The sequence below is a fragment of the Photinus pyralis genome, unplaced genomic scaffold, assembly GCF_008802855.1.
Source record: "Photinus pyralis isolate 1611_PpyrPB1 unplaced genomic scaffold, Ppyr1.3 Ppyr1.4_LG10, whole genome shotgun sequence".
Classification (NCBI taxonomy): Eukaryota; Metazoa; Arthropoda; class Insecta; order Coleoptera; family Lampyridae; genus Photinus; species Photinus pyralis.
Window position 1 is genome coordinate 11,725,499 of NW_022170250.1, and position 23,576 is coordinate 11,749,074.

At 43.2% G+C, this 23,576-nt stretch overlaps 5 protein-coding genes across 9 annotated transcripts; 4 read left to right on the forward strand and 1 right to left on the reverse strand.

Annotated features, from left to right (window-relative positions):
- Positions 1-2,090: 2,090 nt before the first annotated feature.
- Positions 2,091-11,154, reverse strand: LOC116161032 (ras-related protein Rab-7a). 2 transcript variants are annotated; one of them, XM_031474221.1, is made up of 3 exons: positions 11,023-11,154; positions 2,666-2,924; positions 2,091-2,615 (listed from the first exon to the last, which is right to left on the reverse strand). In XM_031474221.1, exons 2-3 carry the CDS (start codon positions 2,922-2,924, stop codon positions 2,248-2,250), a joined length of 627 nt encoding a protein of 208 aa, XP_031330081.1. In that variant the 5' UTR covers positions 11,023-11,154; the 3' UTR covers positions 2,091-2,247. The 2 variants fall into 2 exon arrangements, with proteins under 2 accessions (XP_031330081.1, XP_031330080.1); XM_031474220.1 differs by lacking the exon at positions 11,023-11,154 and adding an exon at positions 3,115-3,274.
- Positions 6,247-10,907, forward strand: LOC116161026 (limulus clotting factor C-like). Of its 2 annotated transcripts, none has more exons than XM_031474213.1 (5): positions 6,247-6,833; positions 6,881-7,186; positions 7,236-7,449; positions 7,498-7,707; positions 10,469-10,907. In XM_031474213.1, exons 1-5 carry the CDS (start codon positions 6,609-6,611, stop codon positions 10,831-10,833), a joined length of 1,320 nt encoding a protein of 439 aa, XP_031330073.1. In that variant the 5' UTR covers positions 6,247-6,608; the 3' UTR covers positions 10,834-10,907. The 2 variants fall into 2 exon arrangements, with proteins under 2 accessions (XP_031330073.1, XP_031330072.1); XM_031474212.1 differs by having other exon boundaries at positions 6,248-6,833; positions 6,881-7,189.
- Positions 10,915-12,747, forward strand: LOC116161025 (serine protease gd-like). Its single transcript, XM_031474211.1, has 5 exons — positions 10,915-11,209; positions 11,301-11,599; positions 11,653-11,734; positions 11,905-12,469; positions 12,515-12,747. Exons 1-5 carry the CDS (start codon positions 10,997-10,999, stop codon positions 12,709-12,711), a joined length of 1,356 nt encoding a protein of 451 aa, XP_031330071.1. The 5' UTR covers positions 10,915-10,996; the 3' UTR covers positions 12,712-12,747.
- LOC116161031 (alpha-ketoglutarate-dependent dioxygenase alkB homolog 7, mitochondrial) lies at positions 12,736-13,651 on the forward strand. The gene is made up of 4 exons (XM_031474218.1): positions 12,736-12,845; positions 12,890-13,080; positions 13,134-13,307; positions 13,358-13,651. The coding sequence occupies exons 1-4, from the start codon at positions 12,788-12,790 to the stop codon at positions 13,598-13,600; spliced, it is 666 nt and encodes a 221-aa protein (XP_031330078.1). The 5' UTR covers positions 12,736-12,787; the 3' UTR covers positions 13,601-13,651.
- A 2,025-nt stretch (positions 13,652-15,676) lies between these two features.
- LOC116161021 (protein suppressor of sable) lies at positions 15,677-23,257 on the forward strand. 3 transcript variants are annotated; one of them, XM_031474203.1, is made up of 8 exons: positions 15,680-15,943; positions 16,728-17,448; positions 20,158-20,245; positions 20,300-20,359; positions 20,413-20,631; positions 20,684-20,831; positions 20,886-21,736; positions 21,988-23,257. In XM_031474203.1, the coding sequence occupies exons 1-8, from the start codon at positions 15,918-15,920 to the stop codon at positions 22,995-22,997; spliced, it is 3,123 nt and encodes a 1,040-aa protein (XP_031330063.1). In that variant the 5' UTR covers positions 15,680-15,917; the 3' UTR covers positions 22,998-23,257. The 3 variants fall into 3 exon arrangements, with proteins under 3 accessions (XP_031330062.1, XP_031330063.1, XP_031330061.1); XM_031474202.1 differs by having other exon boundaries at positions 15,677-15,943; positions 20,158-20,359; positions 20,889-21,736; XM_031474201.1 differs by having other exon boundaries at positions 15,681-15,943; positions 20,158-20,359.
- The last annotated feature ends 319 nt before the right edge of the window (positions 23,258-23,576 follow it).

Here is a 23,576-nt window from a genome sequence, read left to right on the forward strand (position 1 = left end):
AAAGTAGCAGACATTTTGAAATAAAAATTTTAAAATCTATTATTACATACATTTGGGCTATTTATCAACACAAGCACCATTCAAATTGAGGCACTTATCATAGCGTGGCGCAAGTGTTTTGATTCCAACTTTTATAAATCTGACGCCCAAATGTATACAATAATAGATTTTATTTACAATTGTCAAATTTTTTATTTCAAAACGTCTGCTACTTCTGAACAACCCTCGTATCTTCAGATTCTCTCCTCCTCATGACAATTTTTGAAAATTTTCAAAAGCCGCGGAGTTTTCAGAAGTTTCATAGGGTCTTTACGTATCTTTTACAGACCTTAGAGTACACGTTTTATAGATTTGTAAGCCTCTGAATTTCAAGGGGTTTCCAATAGCTTTTACATGGTCTCTCCTCTCTTTAAGAGCCTTTGCGAGTCCTTAAAAACCCTTTTATGAGTTTTAAAGTTCTTTAAGTATTTTTAAATTAGTCTTATAATGTAGAACCGGGAGGTGCACAAAAATCTCACGATAATAAGTGTAGGAAAAGGAAACATTAAACCTTTGTTTCTTTCACGGAGAGTACTCACCCCCCCCCCCCTCTTCACGGCCCCAGTACTAGCTACGTTCTCCTCCAAAACGTCTAGCGGTAAGGATTCTCATTAAATTCGTCTAGGAGGGTAGGAAGATCGAAGGCTTCAATCGTCGGAGTTGCGGAAGATGCGCCACCCCGGGCTACCATACACGAGCAAGACAAGGTGCCAAAAGGGCATTTCCCGAATTTGTCCAAAAAGCCTCCCCCTCCATCGCCTTTAATCGACAGCGCCATAACTGGCCCACGTAAAACGTATGAGGTCTCAACCCAAAAGTATAGGCCGTTTGGGGGGAAGGGGAACAAAGTTTGTGTTGATCGCAGTCTCTCCGCCTAGGAAAACCTTACAAGTGGCCATATGCCCCGCCCTCCAACGAAAGAGGGGTGCGGGAAAAATTTTCAAAAGAAAATCGGGCAGTTTTCAAAAACTAATTTAAGATTCGTGATTTTCATGTTCAAAAATCCCCGATACCATTTTAATCGAAATCAGAACTTTTTCGCTCCCCCATTTAGGAGTGCGCTTGTTTTCGTGGTAGGAATTTTAGAAACAAACAATTGAATTACAAGTGGTTTCCCACTATTTCGACCCACTGAATCTAATAACTGCCTGCTGTCCAGTCGGAAAATGGAACCGAACGGGCGACATTCAAGTTGGTGTCCAATATGGCGGATTTGGACCACCCTGATGCTGCATTCGCCGCCTAAAAGTTTGGGCAAAATATGAGAAATCGCGTTTTTTCACTTCCGGCCACTTCCATCGTGTTCCTTGACCCCAAAAACGGGGGTCTAAACCTTTGCACCTAATTAGTAGTTAGTTCACTTTTCATTTTCTTGGATTTTTAAGGTAGTGCTCTGCTGAGTTCATATGAACCTAAGAGAACATGTCAGAATTTTTTTAAAAAAGGGAACATTTAATTCGGTAATAGGACCCTTAATTAGCACCTAATTATTAGTTAGTACACTTTTCATTTTCTTGTATTTTTAAGGTAGTGCTCTGCTGAGTTCATATGAACCTGGCAGAACATGAAATAATTTAAAAAAAAAAAAGGAGCATTTAATTCGGGGATAGGGCACTTAATTATGCAATATGTTTGATTGTTCTGCTAGGTTTATGGGCAAATGGTTTTTAATTGCCAGGGGCTTCAGAGCGGCGCCTTTAATACTACTTTGACTATGAGAAAAATGCACCCTTTTTCGCGTTTCGAAGGGCGCAGAGATTTAAGTTAATTTTTGCCGAATTAAAATAGCATTTAATGAAACGGTACAAACCGCATTTCTTTTTTTTTATCACGAACCAATTAAGTTTGCTTACATATTTTTATTATGTAAATATTGCGTGTAATATACAAACTTTATTATTATTATTATTACATTTTCATAAAATTAATGTAAAAACTACACGAGTGCAGCCACCCCAAAGTATTTAAAGAAAGCGATACTTAAAAATACATTTAGACTGGAAATTCCGTTACTAAATTAAATAGCTACGATCAAATTAAATCGTTAGAGATATAATTTATGTGTAGGTACATATATTTATTTAAATAATATCTACTTATATACAATATTCAATTATAAACACAATAGAGAACATAACCTTACTCGATAAGGGGAACTTGCTTGGTTAAAAGAATCGATATGACATGTAGATCTGCTTCGCTACGATTCTAACAGGCGCACGAATCTCCGTTACTGTTGCGATTCGTCGTGTTCGTGAGCTTAATTTGATCGGGGAATTCGTTATACAGGTCGACCGACTGGCTCTGTTGCGTGAGCGCGTTTCGCGCTATGCTCTGGAAGGCCTGCTCGACGTTTAGCGCCTCCTTCGCCGACGTCTCGAAGTAAGGTATGTTGTTCTTCGACTGGCACCACTGCTGCGCCCTTTTGGTGGAGATCGCGCGCGGCTCCAGATCGACCTTATTGCCTAGGAGAACGAAGGGGAAGTCCGCCGGTTCGCGCGGAGACGCCTGGATTAGGAATTCGTCCCGCCAGCTGTCGAGCGATTTGAACGTGTTGGGGGCGGTGACGTCGAACACTAAGAGAGACGTTACAGTGACGCGGACCCAGAGCGGACGGTTAACTTACCGAGCACGCAACAGTCGGCCCCTCGGTAGAACGCGACGCCTAACGACTGAAACCGTTCCTGTCCGGCCGTGTCCCATATTTGCAACGTGACAATTCGATCGTCGACTATCACTTCCTTCGTTAAGAAATCGGCACCTATAGTTGCTTTGTATTGATTCGAAAATTTCTTATTTACGTACTGATTCATTAGGGAGGTCTTCCCGACACCTGAATCGCCCAAAATGATTACCTTTAGCAGTACCTTTTTGCGTGTGGCCATCTGAAATGTTCGATGATTAATTTGCGTCTGATGAGTAATGACAAAACAGGATAGTGTGTAAACGGATCATCAGCTGACTGCAACGTCAAAACTTTGTTTTTGTTACGCCAACCTCAGGTTAATTCATTGAAAATTAGCGAAACGGATACAGAATCGATTTAGATAATGGAACTAATTAGCGAAAACTTACCGTAATTTATTTTTCACTTAACAATTTTGGAAGAAAGAAGATTAAAATGAATATGGCGTCTCAATTTAACTGTCAAAGCACAAAAACACCCCGAGGTGTCAAAGTTCGTTCGCGCGCGCGCCATCTACCGGCAGTTACGGTCCACCACTTTCATCCTTTAAAAAGCCCATTAGCAGTGCCAGTAATTTAACTGAACTTCGGAAAATACCACGAATTAATTCAAATTTTACTATTAATTAGAAACGTGGTCACAAGCAATGTGGAAAAAGCAATATTTACGATGATTTACGCAGTAACGTAGCGACATCTCTTAGTAGGCGCTAGACAATTGTTTAAAAAAGTTTATATACATGGTGGCAAAGAAAATGCAACACCCTTATGTCGCGACTAACTATTTTGGTATTGTAGAGATTGTAAAAAATAATTGAAGTATCAAATTTGAAACAATTATCCCAGAACATAAGAAAGACAACGCAAAATACGAGAGAAAAATTGAAACTTTGCCACCCTGTATAACAAAATGACGCCCTTACCACGCACATATTTGCATTTTTTTCATATTTTGACGAGTGCTATCAACCTCTGAAATATCTACATGACATTAGAGAACGTTTGCCTTGAGCTGGCCCGGTTGCGTTGCCCATCGCCCTTACAAAATCTCTAAAATACAGTGTCGGACTGGGCCAGGCGGGATACCGGGAAACTTGGGACAGAAAGACATAATTTGTGAGAGGTGTCTCCTATAACATTTCTCGAGTTTCTTTAAACCAGATACTGTTTTTTAAAAGAAATTTTTATCAGGACCACAAAATCATATCATTCTGATAACATTTTTAAAAGAGGAACTTGGGATAGACGAATCTAATTTGTAAAAAGTGTCCCTAATAAATTTATAAGTTTATGTGACCCTGGTACAATTTTTTAAAGGAATTTTTATGATGGAAGCAAGAACTTGTATCCGTCTGATTCTGATTCTGAAAATTTTTAAGAGAAACTTGCGACAGAAAGGCCTATTTTGTAAGGAGTGTCTCCTATTAAATATAATATGTTTCTGTGATCCTGATACATTGTTTTAAAGGATATCTTTTATCAGGAAAACAAAAGTATGTGTATAAAATAATCAAAAGAGAAACTTAAGGCAGAAGAATGTAATTTATGTGAGAAGTCTAATATTAAATTTCTTAAGTTTCTGTGATCCTGATATCGTTTTTTAAAGTAATTTTTTATCACGACCATGATAGCATATCATTCTGATAACATTTTCAAAAGAGGAACTTGGGACATGTTATGTATTTATAATATTTATAATCTAATTTGTGAGAGGTGTACTCTAATACATTTATAAGTTTATGTGACCCTGATACAATTTTTTAAAGGAATTTGTATGATGGAATCGAGAACCGGTATCCGTCTGATTCTGAAAATTTTTAAGAGAAACTTGCGACAGAAAAACCGATTTTGTAAGGAGTGTCTCCTATTAAATATAATACGTTTCTGTGATCCTGATACAATGTTTTAAAGGATATCTTTATCAGGAAAACAAAAGTATGTGTATAAAATTATCAAAAAAGAAACTTAGGGCAGAGGAATGTAATTTATGAGAGGTGTCTAATATTAAATTTCTTAAGTTTCTGTGATCCTGATACCGGTTTTTAAAAGAAATTTTTTATCACGATCACGAAAGCATATCATTCTGATAACATTTTTAAAAGAGGAACTTGGGACAGACGAATCTAATTTGTGAGAGGTGTACCCTAATACATTTATAAGTTTCTGTGATCCTCATACAATTTTTTAAAATAATTTAATGATGGACGCGAAAGCTTGGTTCGGTCCGATTCTGATAAAAATTTTAAAGGAGAAACTTGGAACAGAAAAACATAATTTGTGAGGGGTGTCTCCTATTAAGTTTCTCATGTTTCTGATCAAATTTTCAAAAGAGGAACTTGATACAGACGAATCTGTCAGAGGTGTCCCCTAATAAATTTCATAAGATTCTGTGATCCTGATAAAATTTTTGAAAGGAATTTTTATGATGGAAGCGAAAGTGCTACGTTAAGTAAAGTAAGCTTATCGTTAGTACTGCTATATGACAAGAGAAAAGTAAAAAAAAACGAGACGGGGCCCACTTCACACTCAACTTTTACTTGTTAGTAGTGCTGTTAAATGCCAGTAACTCAAATTCTTTGGCTATTCCAAAAAAAGTCAAGTCAAGTGTGAAGTTAGCCCACATTTTTAATTAAATGAAAAAGAAACTAAAATATTATGTGAAATTGGCCCCACCCATGACTCGTTTTTTTTAAAAACGCACATACTATCGATAGTGCTACGTTAGTGCCGTTTGGTGCTCGAACATTGAGAGTCTAAGATTTTATATTTCCAAGAAAATAATAAATATTAACCTTGAATCTTTCAAATAAAAATGAAAAAATCTATAATGTTGCATACCTAGTTGCCGGCTGCCGCATGATTAAAAGGTTTTCGAAAATAATTGTGTTACTGGTTCACTATGTATTAACTGACGGTGCAATCTAACAAATTTCTTTGATTAATAACCTTTCCTAGTGCAATATCAATGGCAACCCTGCTTCTTACACCTATGTATTGTCTAGTTAAATTGGATCAGTCTACTAATAAAATGAATACGTATTCCGAATATCTGCTCAGCAATATCTGCAAACAGCACTAACGTAGCACTAAGTATAGTACCTATGTGTGTTTTTTAAAAACGTCTTATAAATGGAGCCAACTTCACACAATATTGTTTTTTTTTGTTTTTCTTAGAAAAATGAAATGCCGGAATCGCAATTTTCGAGAAAAAAACAGCACTAACATACTACTAATAATCACATGTGGTTTCATGTAATTAAAAACGTATGGACGCGGCTAACTTCACACTTTTTTAGAAACAGTGCCCCCGATTTTTTTTTAATTTTTCACGGTATGTAACAGCACTAACGATAAGTTTCGAGCACTAACCGTCGACACGTGTTTGTCCAATTATTTCATGTGGGTGAGGCCAACTTCACAGGGGTAAAAATAATCTCTTTAGCAGTCTCTCAGATAAGTGAACGCGCCCCTGACTGTATGCAAAACAACCCAGATACCAATTTTTATACTGGCAAACCATTTCTTATACTAAATTATGGAGGTCATTTTTTAAAAAATGGTTTTGTAGTGTCGCTCAAATTGTGAGAGATTTGCCCTTTATTCGTTTACCATGAATTCCAGACGATTCGTGAAAAAGACGAGATGGAAAAGATTTTGATTTTCATAGGTTATGTTTCATTTTTTGGTAACAAAAACAACTCTCAATTTTTGAATTTGCCTTTGATGCGGAAGAACGTTCTTACAGCTAAGTCGCACCTCAAACTCGCAAATTCTTTGTGTTCTTTGCGCGATTAATATTCAGCACTTTGACCTTAACCTTTGTCCAATGCAGAAAAACCGAAGGTTATCCAAGTTTTTTAAAAACAAAGTATGACTAGTTTGTTATGGAGGCAGTGAGGCGTTCCGCCATGAGGGGAAACATCGTGTTCTTGCTGTTCCTTTTTGTGGCAATCAAATCGCAAACATCCCCCTGCCCCCGACTCTTCGTGTACGAAAAGAAAGGTTCGACTCCAAATCGATGGTACGGTTTAATAACCCTCCTAACCGACAAGCAGTTAAACGGAATATGGCTTCGCATCATCCTCGATCAACCTTCGCTGCAATTGGGGGTGAGTTCTGCACCCTGTGTTCACACAGTCACGGTCCTTTATTTAAGAACTGGTTCGGCGAGCCCGAACGCTCCGGAACCGAGAACAAGGAGTTCCTTGTAAAAAATAGAAATTTCGTACTGAAAGCCAACACTCCGCACATCGTACGTTTCTTTGTCGAATACGATCCGCAATCGCCGACACCCAGATTGGTCTCGTTTAGATTGAACGGGAAGACAATCTGCCCGGAGGACGACGATCCGGAAAACGTCACGACCGAGAAGCTAATGCTGTTGACAAGCGGTCCGGGGAACGTCTCGCTCGTCAACCGTTCCGATAGGATTCGGCCGCGGGACGGTAACTGCGGCACGACGGTGGTAGGTACGCCCAGTTCGACGACACGGAGAGTTATCGATTTCGTAGGTGCAACCGCGACCGCTGATCACCTTCGGAATGGTGACGCAGGAGGGCGAGTTCCCGTGGCACGCCGCGCTGTACTACGCGAAAGGAATCGATCTGTCGTACATTTGCGGGGCCTCGCTCATTAGCGTTTCGCACGTGATTACGGTTGCGCATTGCGTGACACGCCGACGGTCCACGGTACCGTTGCAGCCGAAGAATGTGGTCGTGTATTTAGGTAAACGCGGTCCGGCCCGTTGTTAAATTTACACAGTGTCGTTTTCAGGTAAATACTACCTGCAAAGGTTCAATAACGTCGGGATTCAAGATCGACCGGTGGAGGAGATCGTGCCCCATCCGAAGTACGACGCGGCGACTTACAGAAACGACATAGCGATTGTCAAGCTGGAGGCACCGGTCGACGTGACCGACTACGTACGTCCGGTCTGCCTGTGGCCGGACGAGGTGAATTTGAGCTCGGTTATTGACAAACAAGGTAAAGATCCCTTTAAAGTTTTAAAACTTCGCCAAACTGTCAGCTGATGCGCAGCCGCCTTGATTTAAGTGAGAAAAATTTAAATGAGCCAATGAGCATCATGGACGCAATCAGCTGGCGCTTTGGCGTAATCGATTGTTTTTAATAATTGTACAGGGTGGTTCAAATTCGTGGAAATAACCAAGATGCCACAGAAAAACTGTAAAATGTCAAATTTAATTTTCATTTTCCGTAGCTTAAACGGTCGGAAATGGACGGTTCCCGTTTGCACCTAGTATCAGCACTTTTTTTTGTAAAATCTGAATCTGTTATCACAATTTCCATAGCACGCTAGATGTGAAAGCTACAGGGTATCACTTTCTTATTTTTATGGGTGCCATCATAGAGTAAACTCTATGGTGCCATATTGGATTTTCTAAGGAATGAGACAGAAGACAACAAAAATCATGACGTGTCCACAGTTCATTACGAAATACAAACATAAATGTTTAATATACAGGGTGGACCATTAGTGCGTGGGTGGAAGATGACCAGAAAAAATTGAATATCGCAATTATAAAACTTAGTAGGCCATGACTTTATAGTGTTAAGGTGGGTTCATAGTTCTCCGTTAATCCGTTGCGTTGATCCGTCAAACGGATAGAAAATTTTGTTAAGGTTCATAGCAATCCGTCCACATTGTACATTTGCAACGTATAAGCATAACCTAAATTTTATTTTGTACTGCACCCTCCGTGATTTTCAGTATGTAAAAATGGTACGAAAGTAAGAATACGTTGCTATCTGATTATTACCGTGAAGAACGAATAGGCGAACGCTGTTAACGTACCAAACATAACCTCACTCTTGTTAAAAACGGACCAACGGAAACGTAAATGTTCAACTTCAACCAACTTTTCCGTCGTAAACGGACGACGTATAATTTAAATATTTGCTGTCTTCTGATTGGCTAACGGACAAACGGAAACGTATGAACGGAGAGCTATGAACTTACCTTTACTAATCACAAAATGTACTAACATACGCCGAATGGTCAAAGCAAAATGAGATGGGGCACCATGGTTGCTGAAATTACATTTCTTTTACGATGTGCACCGAAACATTTTGAAGAATCAAGCAAAGAATTCATAGTTTGAGACTTTAAAGTCGCGATTTCCCCAGAATTAAAAAACAAGATCATTTAAACTCCAACCAACTGCATGAAAACAATATACAGGGTGAACATTTTGTTTGGAACACTGGTTAAACCTTCAAAACAAGATTTTTTTATGGTATTCAAAATTTTAAAAGTTTTCTACCAATATGCGTACCTACTTTACATTTGTGGTTAGTGGCGTACTTCTGCATGGTCAAGGGGGGTATATGAAAACATACGCCGAATGGTAACAGCAAAATGAGATGGGGCACCATGGTTGCTGAAATTACATTTCTTTTACGATGTGCACCAAAACATTTTGAAGAATCAAGCAAAGAATTCATAGTTTGAGACTTTAAAGTCGCGATTTCCCCAGAATTAAAAAACAAGATCATTTAAACTCCAACCAACTGCATGAAAACAATATACAGGGTGAACATTTTGTCTGGAACACTGGTTAAACCTTCAAAACAAGATTTTTTATGGTATTCAAAATTTTAAAAGTTTTGCTACCAATCTGCGTACTTTACATTTGTGGTCAGTGGCGTACTTCTGCATGGTCAAGGGGGACATATGTTTTAATGTACTACTAGTTCCTCTGAAAAGCAAACACGCACCAATTTGACCAATCTGAATCAAAAGTCAGACTACGGATTGTTTTTCAACTCGCAAAGTCATAAAATAGCGCAAACGAAATACGAACCGCACTGCTGGGGTCATTCGCTTTCCTTGTCTAACGCACAGCATGCGACAGTGACTGCTTGGTTTTTGTTCAATAGCGCAAACCTGTCTGACATTAACTTGTCTAATGACAGGTAATTACATTACTTATGCGCACGTAATGTATTTCTTGTCTCATTCCGTAAAAATCCAATATGGCGTCCATACGAAACTATAAAGTAGCCCTTAGCTTCTGGATCGAGTGTGTTATGGAAACTCTGATCAACCGATTCAGATTCAAGGACAAAAAGTACCCATAGACGGTGTCAACGGGAACCGTCCATTTCCGACCGTTTAAGTTAGAGAAAATGAAAACGAAATTTGAATTTTCAGTTTTTTTTCTGATATAAACCGTCTAAAGTTTCCTAATGTCACGCGCAGCATTTTTCAGATGTTTCTATTCCCTTCAGATGTTTTAGGATTTTTCGAAAGATCCCGCCTCCATGATTCAAAAGCTATCACAATTCAATCATCCTTTTCAAAGCTTGCTAGGCACAAGCCATTTGTTTTTTGATTAAAAAAATCCGCAACACTAATCTAGGCGCCCTCCTGGTACACAATCTTTGAAATGAAAATCCGGAGAACACAACACGTCAAGAATCCCCCCAATCCCCATTCCTGTTGTCCTGATTAAATAACTGATGATTTGGTATTAGGAGAACATATTACAAGAAATTTTATTTACACGCCTGTGATCCTGATACAACCATTTTTAAAAGAGAATTTGTATCTAAAAGAGAAATTCTTTACAAGGAAGACATACTGTAGAATGCTCTCCTGATACAACAAGAGCAAAGTTCAAAGACAAGTTTTAGTGTAATTCTTTTAATTCAGTGTATCAGGACCCCAGCAATGTAAGCAAGTGTAGAGGCACTGGATAAGTTATAGTCAATCGACATCTTGCAGGTACCGTCGTGGGATGGGGTTTCGACGAGACGGGAAAGGTGACCGAGACACTGATGCAGGCGAAGATGCCTGTGGTTTCGGACGACGTGTGCGTGCAATCGTTTCCGGAATTTTTCGTTCGCTTCACGTCCCCCTCCACCTACTGCGCCGGATTTCGAAACGGCACCTCCGTGTGCAACGGCGACTCGGGCGGAGGAATGGTATTTCCCAGACAGACGGCGAACGGTCGGGTCTGGGAGTTGCGCGGTCTGGTCTCGATCAGCGTCGCCTTGCAGAATCAGTTCAAGTGCGACACGGCGCATTACGTGGTATTTACGGACAGTGCGAAATATTTGGAATGGATTAAGGAAGTGATTTCCAAATGATTTTCTAAATATTAGCTTAATGACGCAGTAAAGGAGTATCATAATGTGAAGATAATTAAACCATTAAATTGAAATGCCTATTTAATTGCGTCCTAATGAGGGGGTGCTATTTAAAACCACTTTTCCCTTCTGCAACTTTTCAGTGTGTTTTCAATTGTGAACCATGAAGCTGTGCGCACTTTTACTCACCGCTGCGTTTTGCCAATGTGCCGGAAACGTTCTCTTGGAAGTTTCGCCGTGCCCCAGGCTGTTTGTGTACGAGCGGACCAGTTCCTATAACGATCGGTGGTTTGGCATCATCACGTTGTTAAACGATGCCACTCTGAACGGAATTTGGCTACGTGTCTCTTTCGACCGCCCTATTATTCAATTAGGGGTAAGTTTTATTGAAAACAACAACATAACCTCTAATGTTACTTTGAACTACTGACATTTGGCCTACTAATATTTGAATTTCATGAACGTAGAATTGGTTTGGAGAAGTGGTGAAGAAGTCTACGACTGAATACGTCATCAAAAACCCAAATTTCAACTTAAAAGCCCACACGCCGAAAATCGTACGCATCTTCGTCAAGTACAACGTGAACGCGCCTCCGCCGCAGGTGGTCGGATTTAAACTAAACGCGCGAACGGTGTGTCCCGAGGAGGTGGTCTCCACGACGCCGAGCACCACCACCGAACACCTCTTTACCAATAGCGAAGACCAAGTCACCCCCGATCTTGGATCACGAAACAACGTCATGTCTACGGACGACTCCACCACAGAGTAAGCTCCCCCTGCAATTATCACAGCGAGATATCTTATTGAGAAACTTATAGGTTGAACTTTAACGAGCAGCCGCTGTTTATATCGCACCTGAAACCTCACAGCAACCCTACCAGCACTTGCGGTACCATCTCGGTAAGTGCGTACGTTAATTATTCGTACACCTTGTTTTTTCTTTTAAAGGCCCACGCGCACTTACGCTTTTTGCCTATTTAAATCAATGTGAGCGAAAAGTGCGCGTGGCCTTAATTCTTAACGTTTAAATGCATTTGAAGTATAACTAATCTATTACATTTTACGTGCAGACGCAACCCAGCAATGCCCAACCGCAAATCGCGTACAAAGGCCAATTTCCTTGGCACGTAGCGCTCTACTACACGAAAGACGTCACGATCGCCTACCTCTGCGGCGCCTCCTTAATATCGCCCGACCACATCGTGACCGTCGCCCACTGCGTGGTCAAGGGAAGCACGCAGACCGCCGTCAACCCCGACCGTCTCGTCGCCTACATGGGCAAGTACTTCCTGAAGCACTGGACGCAGGAGGGCACCCAAACGCGCTACATTTCCAAGATTTCGCCGCACCCGAACTACAAATCTGAGACGAACGCCAACGATATTGCGCTTCTTCGACTGACGAACAGCGTCGAGTTTACCGATATCATCCGCCCGGTCTGTCTGTGGACGGAGGAGGTCGGCACAAACGTCGGGAGCGTGGTCGGTTGGGGATTCGACGAAATCGGCCGTATTGAAGAAAAGTTAATGTACGTCCAAATGGCGATACAAGGGGAGGACACGTGCAACGTATCGGTCGCGAACTACTCGGTTAAATTTAACAACGACCTCACCTACTGCGCCAGCTTTCTCGAAGGTGAGTACCCCGCTTCCGCTTAAATCTCTAAAGTGCCCGTTTCAGATACCCTCGAGTGCGTAGGCGATTCGGGTGGTGGCATGGTCTTCCGTACCGACGACGGAATTTGGCAGCTACGCGGCATCGTCACCGTCAGCGTAGTCCTGCAGCATCAATTGAAATGCGGCCCCCAGCAGTACGCCGTATTCACAGATGTCAGTAAATACCACAGTTGGATCAAAGAGACCCTGGCGATTTTATGAAAATGGCCCTGTATGAATTTTGCACCTGTATATAAATAGCCACACTTACATAACCTAATCTGCCAAAAAAAATAAAATGCTCAAAAACGCTTTGAAATTACTTAAACGCCAATTGCACGCGAAATCCGTTGAAGGTAAGCCCTCCCCCGATTGCCGCATCTGTCACGCGAAATTTTAGTGCCCGAGTGGTTGCCGAATAGTTTTGAGCTTTCGTCGAGCTTCAACGGACGAGCGGAGTACGCGCGCGATGTGGCGACCAGCATGATCGTCTACGAGAACTTCTTAAGCGTCGATGAAGAACAGAGCATTCTAAACGAGATCGAGCCCTACCTGAAAACGTTACGGTACGAATACGATCACTGGGACGATGTAATTGCGTAGCGCATGCGATAGACTACCTTCCTATAATTGATTCACGATAGGCAATTCACGGATATCGCGAGACGGAACGATTGCACTGGAACGACGACAATGTGAAGATTCTCGATCGCGTCCGATCTTTGGCCTTTCCGCCTAGCGTCACTCCGCTACAGTACGTTCACATATTAGACATCGATCGAAAGGGCTACATTAAGCCGCACATCGATTCGGAAAGGGTAATCGAGTTATGGGCGTGTGTGTGCCGATATCAATTTCGCTTTTGTAGTTTTGCGGCGACACGATCGCGGGTCTGAGTCTCCTCAGCGATTGCGTTATGCGCTTGGTGCGCGACGACGAGAAGGAGTTGCACGTTAACGTCCTGTTGAGGCGGCGATCGTTGTATATAATGAAGAGCGTCGCCCGGTATAAGTACACGCATGAAATCCTAAAGTCGGACTGTAGCCTTTTTAAGGACGAGGAAGTGAGGAGAGAGCGGAGGATCTCAGTTATATGTAGAAATTCTCCGTAGCGAAATTAAATTATCCGTAAATATTTAAATAAAGAATTATTTATCATTAAATTGTTTTTAGATTGTACTGTAAGGTGGCGCCACTCTCATTTGCCCCTTAAATCCCCACGGAGGGGGATGTTAATGGCCATTTTTTCCGATTTAACTAAGCTCCATGGATGTTAAAAGCATGATTAGAATATTTGGCGTTGACCAGTAGGGTCGGTAAGCCCATATGAGTAGGATTGCGCTATCTAGCCGATTTCTGTATAATGGGCGTTGGGCGGTCCAGTCGCCTTTGGATTTCCCATGTAACAAAATTCCAAAGGTGACTTGACAGCAATTCATTTTTGATCGCAATAGTATTTGTTTTGACTTTTTTATTGTTTTATTTTTGCACTTGGGGTAGAATGTCACCACTTTCAGTGCGGGTTGCCTATTTTGGGTGCTACCATATCTTACTCATTGGTACAAATTGTGCACAACCCTTGTGCAGGTAAAGCGCATTTTTTTTTAAACCCCCCCCCCCCTACGAAATTTCTTCCATAAATAAGAAAGTTGGCACTGCACATCTGACACAAAACCAAATTTGGAAAATGGCGTTACATTTGCTTTTTTTTAAATTTATATATTTATGCAAGGTAATGAAATAAAGGCATTTATTATTATTATTAAGTGGCTATGTATCAAATTTTATTTAAATGTCCAATGGTTATATTTCTTCCAAACGTCCCAATCGCCCTGTGTAGGTACTAGAGTACTATGAAGGAGAAAACTAGTTCCACCCCTTACTTTGATAAGAGGACAAAAAGAAGGGCAGTAGTTGGTAAAAGACTGTTCCTTTCGTTGAGACTTTTAATTAGAATACAATGAGAGATAAAATTAGCGAGCGAGTATGGGAACAACGATGGGCCGAGACCGGGAGACTGACAGTTTCGTCCCTTCCGAGGAGACCTGCAGAAGGAGCGTGTACCGCGGCAATTGAGGCTGAGAGTTACTCAGCTGGTCACTGGCCGCGGAAACCTGAAATCATACCTAACACGGATGGAGAGGAGGGAAGACCGTGGACGCCAGACGGGAGTGGGCCGGGCTGAACTGACTGAAGATGATGGAGGCGGTGGCGAAACTGGCAGACGGGGCGGACTGGTGGAGGAAGCTCGTTGAGTTCGCCAGAGGATACCAAACAAACTTGCGGGGAAACGCACATTTACGAAAGGGCGCCTCAGGCTCTCCCACCACGGAATGGGATTTCCATACCCCCTAGACGCCCCCGGTTCTGCACAGGAAATAAATATCTGTCCTCCTGTTTTCAAAAAATAGTACGAGACCCTTTTGCGAGAACGTAGCTCTGGGAGGTATGGAATACCTTCTAGCATACGAAGACTTGATTTTTTCCAAGGGTACCATGGGGGGGGGGGGGTTAAGGGAAACAATTATTGAATTTCATACCCCCCAGACCCCTCCTTACTGCACAAGAAATAAAGATCTGTCCATTCGTTTTCAAAAATGAGAGTCTTGAAGGATAGATGCCCTTGAGTCTGCATACGAAGACTTGATTACTTTATCCAAGGGTGCCATGGCGGTGCTAAGGGAAATAAGGAAGGAATTATCGAGTTTTTCTTTGCTGTGGGACCTACTGTGGTCCAATGGTCTTTTTCGTCCATCATGTTCTCCATGCGTGGCCGAATTTGAATACAAATCTTTGCGAAAACCTTAGCAATGTATCACAAGTTGCCTATTTTTTCGCATTCCCATAATCGCCTTACAGATGCCAGCGACACCATCGATCTTTTGAAAAGAACCCCGTAATAAATAAGTAATACGTAAAACAGGAATCTGAATAGCTACGCCAATGTACGTCCGCCTAATTAACAGCGCCAGATGGCGGCAGCTCCGCGAATGTCCGATAAAAGGCAAAATCAATTTATCGCGAAGGTGGACCATCGAAGAACTCGCAGCGGTCGTACGCCACGTGAGAGGGGTTTATTTTTAGCGAGCTCTAAATTTCGCTTGAAATAGAGAAATCGTTTTCGACGAGCGAGGTCAAATTTGGGTTACGCCACGGCGTTCTTCGACCGCGATTGGCTGCGTGGAACAGTGAAGGCGTACGCGATTGGTGGAATATCAAAAAGCGTTCAATAATCTGCCGTTCCGGGGAAAGCTCATTTGTGATCTCATCGCTAAAGAGAAAAGTCGGGCACACGAAAGATGCGAAGAAAATTATAAAAAAATCTCTGTCCCTCATTTTGTAGGCGACAGATTTTAAAACAGTGAATGAGTGACTTTTATGCCATTTCAATACATATTTTCCGCCTAGTGAACTAAAATTAGGTTAAAAATGGCACTCGTATGTGATATTAAAAGGTTTGCATTATTTTTACGACAGCAATTACACAAAGAAAACGTTTTCGAAGGCTGAAATATGTTAAGATTATGACAGGACAGGACGATCGGGAAATGATAGCGATTCCTTTGTTCTGCGTCGCTAATTCGAAAAACAAGGCGTGGTCCCCTTTTATGGAGGATTCCGTACCGTTTTATTTTTTGAAAAAAGCTCACCTCGCTAAAATTCGTGTTTTTTCACGTAAAATTGCCTTCAAAAGCAAACGGCGTCGTAATGGAAATTTCCATACGTCGAAATGACGTTGCATTCTACGTATCGCTTTTTCCCCGTCAAATCTCGATAAGGTAATTTCCGATAATTTTCTCTTAATCGCGATGAAACTCGTGGTCCTAACGTAATATTAGCATATTTCTTCTGAAAATTATTTGCTAAACACAAAAGACAAAATGGCCTCCATCTAAAGTACTCGAGACGGCCGTGTGCTAAACGTAAATTGTTTACTAATTTTTCTAGTCCGCCTAGAAACTTGTGTTAAGCCTAACTCAGTTTGTTTATTTTTCAGATTCATTTTTTGAGCATTTTGCAAAAAGTCCAATTGCATTTTAGTTTTATTTTTTGCGACTTTCGAAATTTATGACGTCACAAACTAGATTTAGCACGCGGCCGTTGAACCATTTCACACAAACGCGCGCCATCTACCGGCGGTGTTGGTCGTTCCTGTTACAGACCCCTGTTCACACTTTGCCCACCAAATTCAAAAAAATCGTCTCGCACTCCTCCTCTAAACACTCGTTTTTACGTTAGCGATCAACCGTCTCCGCAACCCGACCTCCCCAAAGACGAGGCACCCGCTCAAAATAACGAAGACCTCGAAGATGGCGAAATCGAGGACGACGACGAGGAAGAGGAGACACCGTCGGCACCGGTCGTCGTCGAAACACAAACCCCCGAACCCGCCCCGCAAACGCCGCCCGCGAGCGCCAAGTTCTCCCCGAACAACAATCGAAGTCGTTTCGACAGACCCGACCGACACGCCCGATACGACGAGCGCAAACGCGGGCACCTGACCGAAGCGGAAAAGAGCGTCCTGCACCTGCACAAGCTCGAACGTTTCGAGCGCGAGAAGCGCGACCGATACAAGCGCGAGCCGCCGTCGACCAACGACGACTTCGCCTGCAACATCGAGAAGGCGATCGCGAACGTGCTGCGAAAGGACAAGAAGCGCAGTGACGACGAGAAGGAGGAGGAGGACAAGCGGGGAAAGAAACGAAAAAAAAAGGACAAGGAGAAAAAGAGGCAGAAGCAGCGGCGTCTGTCGCCGAAACCCGACGACGCCGAAGACAGTGAAATGCTCCCGTCGAAGGACAACTCGCCGTCGCCGCACTCGGACCCGTACGACTCGGCCACCTCGTCCGAAGGCAAAAAAAAGTCCAAGACGAAAGACAAAAAGTTTAAAAAGTCTGATCCGCAACCGAAAGACACTCAGGGAGTCTGCGTATTTTACCTGCAGGGGAAATGCACGAAGGTAATAATTAGAGATCGGATTCTTTGCACTTTCAAATTTGCAAATGCATAGAAATCCCGTCTCTAGTATCGATAAGTGCTAAATTAAAGCTGCTAACAGAACTTGCATGATCATACTTCATTGTATTAACAATAGAGGGCGCAACTGGAATTTTAAGTTGTAAAAAAAGAGGGGGTCCCAAAATTGATCCTTGTGGGACGCCTGATGCAGGGAAAATTGTTCTTTCCTTTCGATTATTGCAATATTTGTATAAATTTTATTTCTATTTAATGCGTTTAGTTTAAATTGCAGTATTTGAGATTAAGTATGTGCATGAGGGTGTTGAAGGCTTGGCGCTGTTGTGGAAGTATGTTCCACTGGGGGGGGGGGGGTATGGAAAACCCCTCAGAATACAAAGTGTTGATTAGTTTTTACCACAACAGTGGCAATGGAGAAAGAATTATAGAGTCCTCCTTTACTGAGGATACCCTCCCCCAGACTACTACTTTCTTTCTTTAACATGTTTAATTTTATATGATCATTTGCGAGAAAAGACTGCAACGACGATTATGAAAGTCTTGAGGGGACAGCGCTTTTGTGGATGAATATAGTACCGGGGTCCGGGACCCCCCAGCCAATACCCTCAGCACACTAAGATATGATTCCCTTTTCTCAAAAGTCGCCAAGAGATTGGTAGGGGTAATACAGGAAGAATTATTGACTCCTTCTTGGTTGGGGGGTATTCCGAACCCCCGGTACTACTTTCCTTGTTTAAATTGTTTAATGTCATATGATAATTTGCGAGAAAAGTCTCCAAAGATGATTATGAAAGTTTTCAGGGGAAAGCACTTTTGTTGTGAATATGGTACCGGGGGTCTGGAACCCCCCAGCACACTAAGATTTGATTACCTTTTCACAGAAGTCGCCAAGAGATTGCTAGGGAGAATACAGGAAGAATTATTGACTCCTTCTTGGCTGGGGGGTACTCCGGGCCCTCGGTACTACTTTCTTTCTGTAAAATGTTTAATGCCATATGGTAATTTGCGAGAAAAGCCTCCAAAGAAGATTATGAAAGTCTTGAGGGGGTAGCGCTTTTGTGTATGAATCACAAAGATTTGATTACCTTTTCACAAAAGTCGCCAAGAGATTGCTAGGGAGAATACAGGACGAATTATTGACTCCTTCTTGGCGGGGGGGGGGGGGGTACTCTGGACCCCCCGGTACTACTTTCTTTAAAATGTTTAATGCCATATGATAATTTGCGAGAAAAGCCTCCAAAGACGATTATGAAAGTCTTGAGGGGAAAGCACTTTTGTGGATGAATATTGTACCGGGGGTCTAGCACCCCCCAGCACACAAAGATTTGATTACCTTTTCACAAAAGTCGCCAAGAGGGGTAATACAGGAAGAATGATTGACTCCTTCTTGGCTGGGGGGGTACTCCGGACCCCCTGATACTACTTTCTTTGTTTAAATTGTTTAATGTCATATGATAATTTGCGAGAAAAGTTTCCAAAGACGATTATGAAAGTCTTGAGGGGGAAGCATTTTTGTGGATGAATATAGTAGCGGGGGTCTGGGCCCCCCCCCCCCCTCAGCACACTAAGGTTTATTTACCTTTTCACAAAAGTCGCCAAGAGATTGCTAGGGGTAATACAGGAAAAATTATTGACTCCTTCTTGGCTGGGGGGGTACTCCGGACCCCCGATACTACTTTCTTTCTTTAAAATGTTTAATGCTATATGATAATTTGCGAGAAAAGCCTCCAAAGACGATTATGAAAGTCTTGAGGGGGAAGCATTTTTGTGGATGAATATAGTAGCGGGGGTCTGGGCCCCCCCCCCCCCTCAGCACACTAAGGTTTATTTACCTTTTCACAAAAGTCGCCAAGAGATTGCTAGGGGTAATACAGGAAAAATTATTGACTCCTTCTTGGCTGGGGGGGGACTCCGGACCCCCGATACTACTTTCTTTCTTTAAAATGTTTAATGCTATATGATAATTTGCGAGAAAAGCCTCCAAAGAGGGGTCTAGCCCCCCCCCCCCAGCAGCACACAAAGATTTGATTACCTTTTCACAAAAGTCGCCAAGAGATTGCTAGGGGTAATACAGGAAAAATTATTGACTCCTTCTTGGCTGGGGGGGTACTCCGGACCCCCGATACTACTTTCTTTCTTTAAAATGTTTAATGCTATATGATAATTTTGCGAGAAAAGCCTCCAAAGAGGGGTCTAGCCCCCCCCCCCCCCCCAGCACACAAAGATTTGATTACCTTTTCACAAAAGTCGCCAAGAGATTGCTAGGGGTGATACAGGATGAATTATTGACTCCTTCTTGGCTGGGGGGTACTCCGGACCCTCCGGTACTACGTTCTTTTTTTAAAATGTTTAATGCCATATGATAATTTACGAGAAAAGACTACAAAGACGATTATGAATGTCTTGAGGGGAAAGCTGTTGTGGATGAATATAGTACCGGGGGTCTGGAACCCCCAGCCGATATCCCCTTGGCTGGGGGGTATTCCAGCACCAGGAATCCGAATTTTTTATATAAATATTTTTGCATGGGTTTTCTGATTCGGATTGAAACTGTCTTTAGCTTTCTCTTTCTATTTTTTTTCACTTCTCTCATTCTTTCTGTAGACTCTCCATAGTCTTAATACCGCGTCCAATTTTGTATTAGTGACCGAACTCTTCACTCTCTCACTCTAATGGCTCTCTCTTGTTGTAGGACAACGAATGTCCGTTCTCGCACGAACTCTCGCAGCCGCTTAAATTAGAATTATGCAAGTTTTATTTGATGGGATGTTGTGCCAAAGGTGAAAAATGTTTTTATATGCACTCGGAATTCCCTTGTAAATTCTACCATACAGGTCTTCCCTGCTACGCGGGCGACTCGTGTAAATTCGCCCACGGCAAACCGCTCGAAGAAGGTAAACTCGCAACCGTTCCCCCTCCGCCCCTTTTAATCACACTCTGCTTGTAGGATTACGACAGATCCTCTTTAAGCACATCGAGACCGCCCCGAAAGAGATTCTCGGCGAGTTTCCTCGTTTAAGTCGAGACGGCGCGCTGACCATGATCAACCAGGCGCAGAAGGCGTTGGAGATTAAGTACGACGAGGAGAAGGGGGGTGATCCGAACTCGATACCCTCACTGTTCGAGCTCAACATTCCAGTACCGGCCGAGCTTCTTCAGAAAGACGGTAACTATTCGACTCGAAAGATCCACCCGGATTTTACTAACGTCGATTTTAGATGAGAAATCGGATAAACCGGCGTCGAGGGAGCGCAACCGACCGTCGAGGTGGCAAGATCCGGATCCGGTGGAGGACGCTCAGGTGAATCTGTTCGGAATCAAAGGGTTTTACAGCGAGCGAGGCGATCAGGATATGCGTGTCAATAGGTAAATGCGTTTGACAATGTGTCATTTGACGCGCTGATCAATTGTTTTTTTTAGTAGTGGGGATGTGGACATGCGCACTTTGCCACCACAGTTAAATACTCAACCGGTTATGCAGTCCTTACAAGACGTCGACATCCGGCCGACTCAAGACACGGACATACGGCAGTTAAATGCCGAGACGCCGATGGATTTTACGAAGGACGTCGACATTCGCCAGATGTCGCAGCAGTTCGAAATGGCGTCGAAGACCAACGACGATAACGGCAACGCGACGGACGAGCCGAACCTTCAAATTGTCGAGGAGGGCGCCGGCGAAAAGACCGACGCCGCCGTCGAATTACCCGAGACCTTACCGAAGAAACAGCGCGAGCTGTTTTTGCGAATTCGCGCGCAGCAAAAGGAGAACGTGCCGACGATTGCGAAGGAGACGGACGACGAGGAGCCGAGCAACATCGACTGGTACTCGGACGACGATGACGATGACGACGACAACAGGCTGACGATCGGGGACGATATCGAGGAGCCGAAACCGAAAGTGGAGGAGCCTAGCGAGCCGCCCGTCGTTTTACCCTCGCAGATCAAGCCGGTGGAGGTGATCGAGAAATTGGGCGACCTCTCCAAAATCGATATATCGGCGGAGGTGACCAAGATGTTACTGTCGTCGATCAATCAAACCGCGGCGCTTATCAAGGACACGATAACGTCGCCCAAAGATCCTCGATCGGGCGATCCGCCGAAGACGGATCCTAGGCGAACGCGACAGAGTTCGACGGAAGCGAAAAAGGCCGAAAAACAGAGCATCTACGATCAGGGCAGCATCTCGCTCGACAATTCGAAGGACGTCGACTTACGCAATCTCGAAGACACCGATTTAAGGCCGCAATTCCGCGATACGGATTTACGAGGTGAGTACGATTTTTTTTTTTCGCTTAAATAAACCTGCATCGCATTTATTTTGTTGTGATAACGAATTTCTTATCGCAAGACCGGATTTAAGTACAGATAAACTTTTGAAAAACACAACGCAATTATTTCCAGATGTCCCTAACATTTCATTAACTGAAAAATAAGTCAATCAAAATAAAGGGCGATTATTATTATCAACATTGATTTCAAACTTAACAAAATTGTTCACGCGAAGTTCGAAATTTTGCAGCCTCAAGCCGCCCGGATATCGACTTACGTCAGCTCGGTCTGCCCTTCAAGGCGATGCAGAATTACACCCCCGCGTCCGAGATCGACGCCAGCATCAACACGCGAACGCCGATCGAGTGGCGCGTGCACTTAGTAGACATTCCCAAGCCCGACTACACGGGGCTGAAGTTGACGCCCCACGAGGCGCAGAACACCGGCGATCCGCGTCTGCGGAAAATCTTCCGACTGAACAGCACCGAAGAGAAGGACAGTCCGGCGAGCCCGAAGGAGAGTCCGAAGCCGGTGGCGACCGTTCGCAACGATCCCCGCCGCCGTAAGCTGGACGAGAAGCCTCCCGCGATCGCCGAAGTCAACATGATGAACTACTCGCAGCAGCTGAACATCCTGCAAACCTCGGCGTTCTACCAGAGCCTAACGAGCAATCAGAAGGTCCTGTTGAACCAGGAGCTCGCGTCAAAGTACGACCACAGCGGCAGCAACGATCCGACACTGAACGGTATCCTGTCGAATTTGGGCCTGCTGTCGAACGCGAGTGCGGTCCTGCCGAACGCGAACACTAGTGCCTTGAACATTCTCGCGAACATCAACAACATGACTCCGATGATGCAGCCGTCGAACATCATAGTGCCCCAAAATCAGCAGCCGTTCGTCAATCAGATGCCGCAAAATCCCAACGTCGTCCAGCCGGGCCTGCTCGGCGCCGCGCCCGGCCTGCCGAACATGCCGCCCGACTTCCAGCTCAACTTCGACCCGCGACAGGGCGGCCTCCTCGGCAACGCCCCGAACTACAACTACAACAACGACAACTCGAACTTCAACAACTTCAACGACAATTACTACGAGGACGGCGGCGGCAATTACGTCGAGAACAATCCGGTGACGCGCGGCGGCAGGGGGGGTCGCGGCGGCTTTCGCGATCGGCCGCGCAGGGGCGGTAGGAACTTTGGCAGGAATAACTCGCGTAACTTTCGAAGTAGAAATCGCAATAACCGCAGTCGGACTCCACCCTAAGTGTCGTTTTCAATGTTTCGACTCTCTCGCACGAACAAGATTAATTTATTTTTTTATTATGCTTTCCTTTGAGATAATTGTGAATCATTTTTTCATTTTAAGGTTCGTAAAATATGACGTTTCCTATGTAGAAACTTGTATATTTCTGTACAAAGGTAAAAACGATGCAATAATTTTTGTATATAACGAATTTATGTTAATTACGTTATTTATTAATTTTTGAATAAAGATAGTGTACTTGTAAAGTATTCATTTTAGAACATCTTTTGTAATTTTTAAATAAAATTCCCACATACTTTTTTAAATATAGCCATTATTTTTGGAGTAAGTGGGGTACGTATGTTACATTTTTGAGGTTGGACGAGTGTGGTTGTATGTAAAAGTCGTTGGAGAACGTCAAAGAATAGTTCTTTGCAAATACGCATTCAGAATTGAAAGAAATAGAACACTTCAGAAGTGGGATACAACGGAAGTAATCAGTGATTCGGGTTTTTTGTGCGGCACACAAAGCAACACGAATGAGAAATCTGGCAGGATAATAGAAGCGGAAGATTACGACCATGAAAGAGTTCGTTTCAA

Coding starts and splice junctions, on each gene's coding strand:
- LOC116161032 (XM_031474221.1), bottom strand. CDS start 2,924: ATGGCCACACGCAAAAAGGTACTGCTAAAGGTAATCATTTTGGGCGAT. Junction 2,616..2,665: donor GGCCGACTGTTGCGTGCTCG/GTAAGTTAACCG, acceptor CGTCTCTCTTAG/TGTTCGACGTCACCGCCCCC.
- LOC116161026 (XM_031474212.1), top strand. CDS start 6,609: ATGGAGGCAGTGAGGCGTTCCGCCATGAGGGGAAACATCGTGTTCTTG. Junction 7,450..7,497: donor GAATGTGGTCGTGTATTTAG/GTAAACGCGGTC, acceptor TGTCGTTTTCAG/GTAAATACTACCTGCAAAGG. Junction 7,708..10,468: donor CTCGGTTATTGACAAACAAG/GTAAAGATCCCT, acceptor GACATCTTGCAG/GTACCGTCGTGGGATGGGGT.
- LOC116161025 (XM_031474211.1), top strand. CDS start 10,997: ATGAAGCTGTGCGCACTTTTACTCACCGCTGCGTTTTGCCAATGTGCC. Junction 11,600..11,652: donor ACGGACGACTCCACCACAGA/GTAAGCTCCCCC, acceptor AGAAACTTATAG/GTTGAACTTTAACGAGCAGC. Junction 12,470..12,514: donor CTGCGCCAGCTTTCTCGAAG/GTGAGTACCCCG, acceptor TGCCCGTTTCAG/ATACCCTCGAGTGCGTAGGC.
- LOC116161031 (XM_031474218.1), top strand. CDS start 12,788: ATGCTCAAAAACGCTTTGAAATTACTTAAACGCCAATTGCACGCGAAA. Junction 13,081..13,133: donor AATACGATCACTGGGACGAT/GTAATTGCGTAG, acceptor GATTCACGATAG/GCAATTCACGGATATCGCGA. Junction 13,308..13,357: donor CGCACATCGATTCGGAAAGG/GTAATCGAGTTA, acceptor TCGCTTTTGTAG/TTTTGCGGCGACACGATCGC.
- LOC116161021 (XM_031474201.1), top strand. CDS start 15,918: ATGGCACTCGTATGTGATATTAAAAG. Junction 20,360..20,412: donor CGGCAAACCGCTCGAAGAAG/GTAAACTCGCAA, acceptor CTCTGCTTGTAG/GATTACGACAGATCCTCTTT. Junction 20,632..20,683: donor CGAGCTTCTTCAGAAAGACG/GTAACTATTCGA, acceptor CGTCGATTTTAG/ATGAGAAATCGGATAAACCG.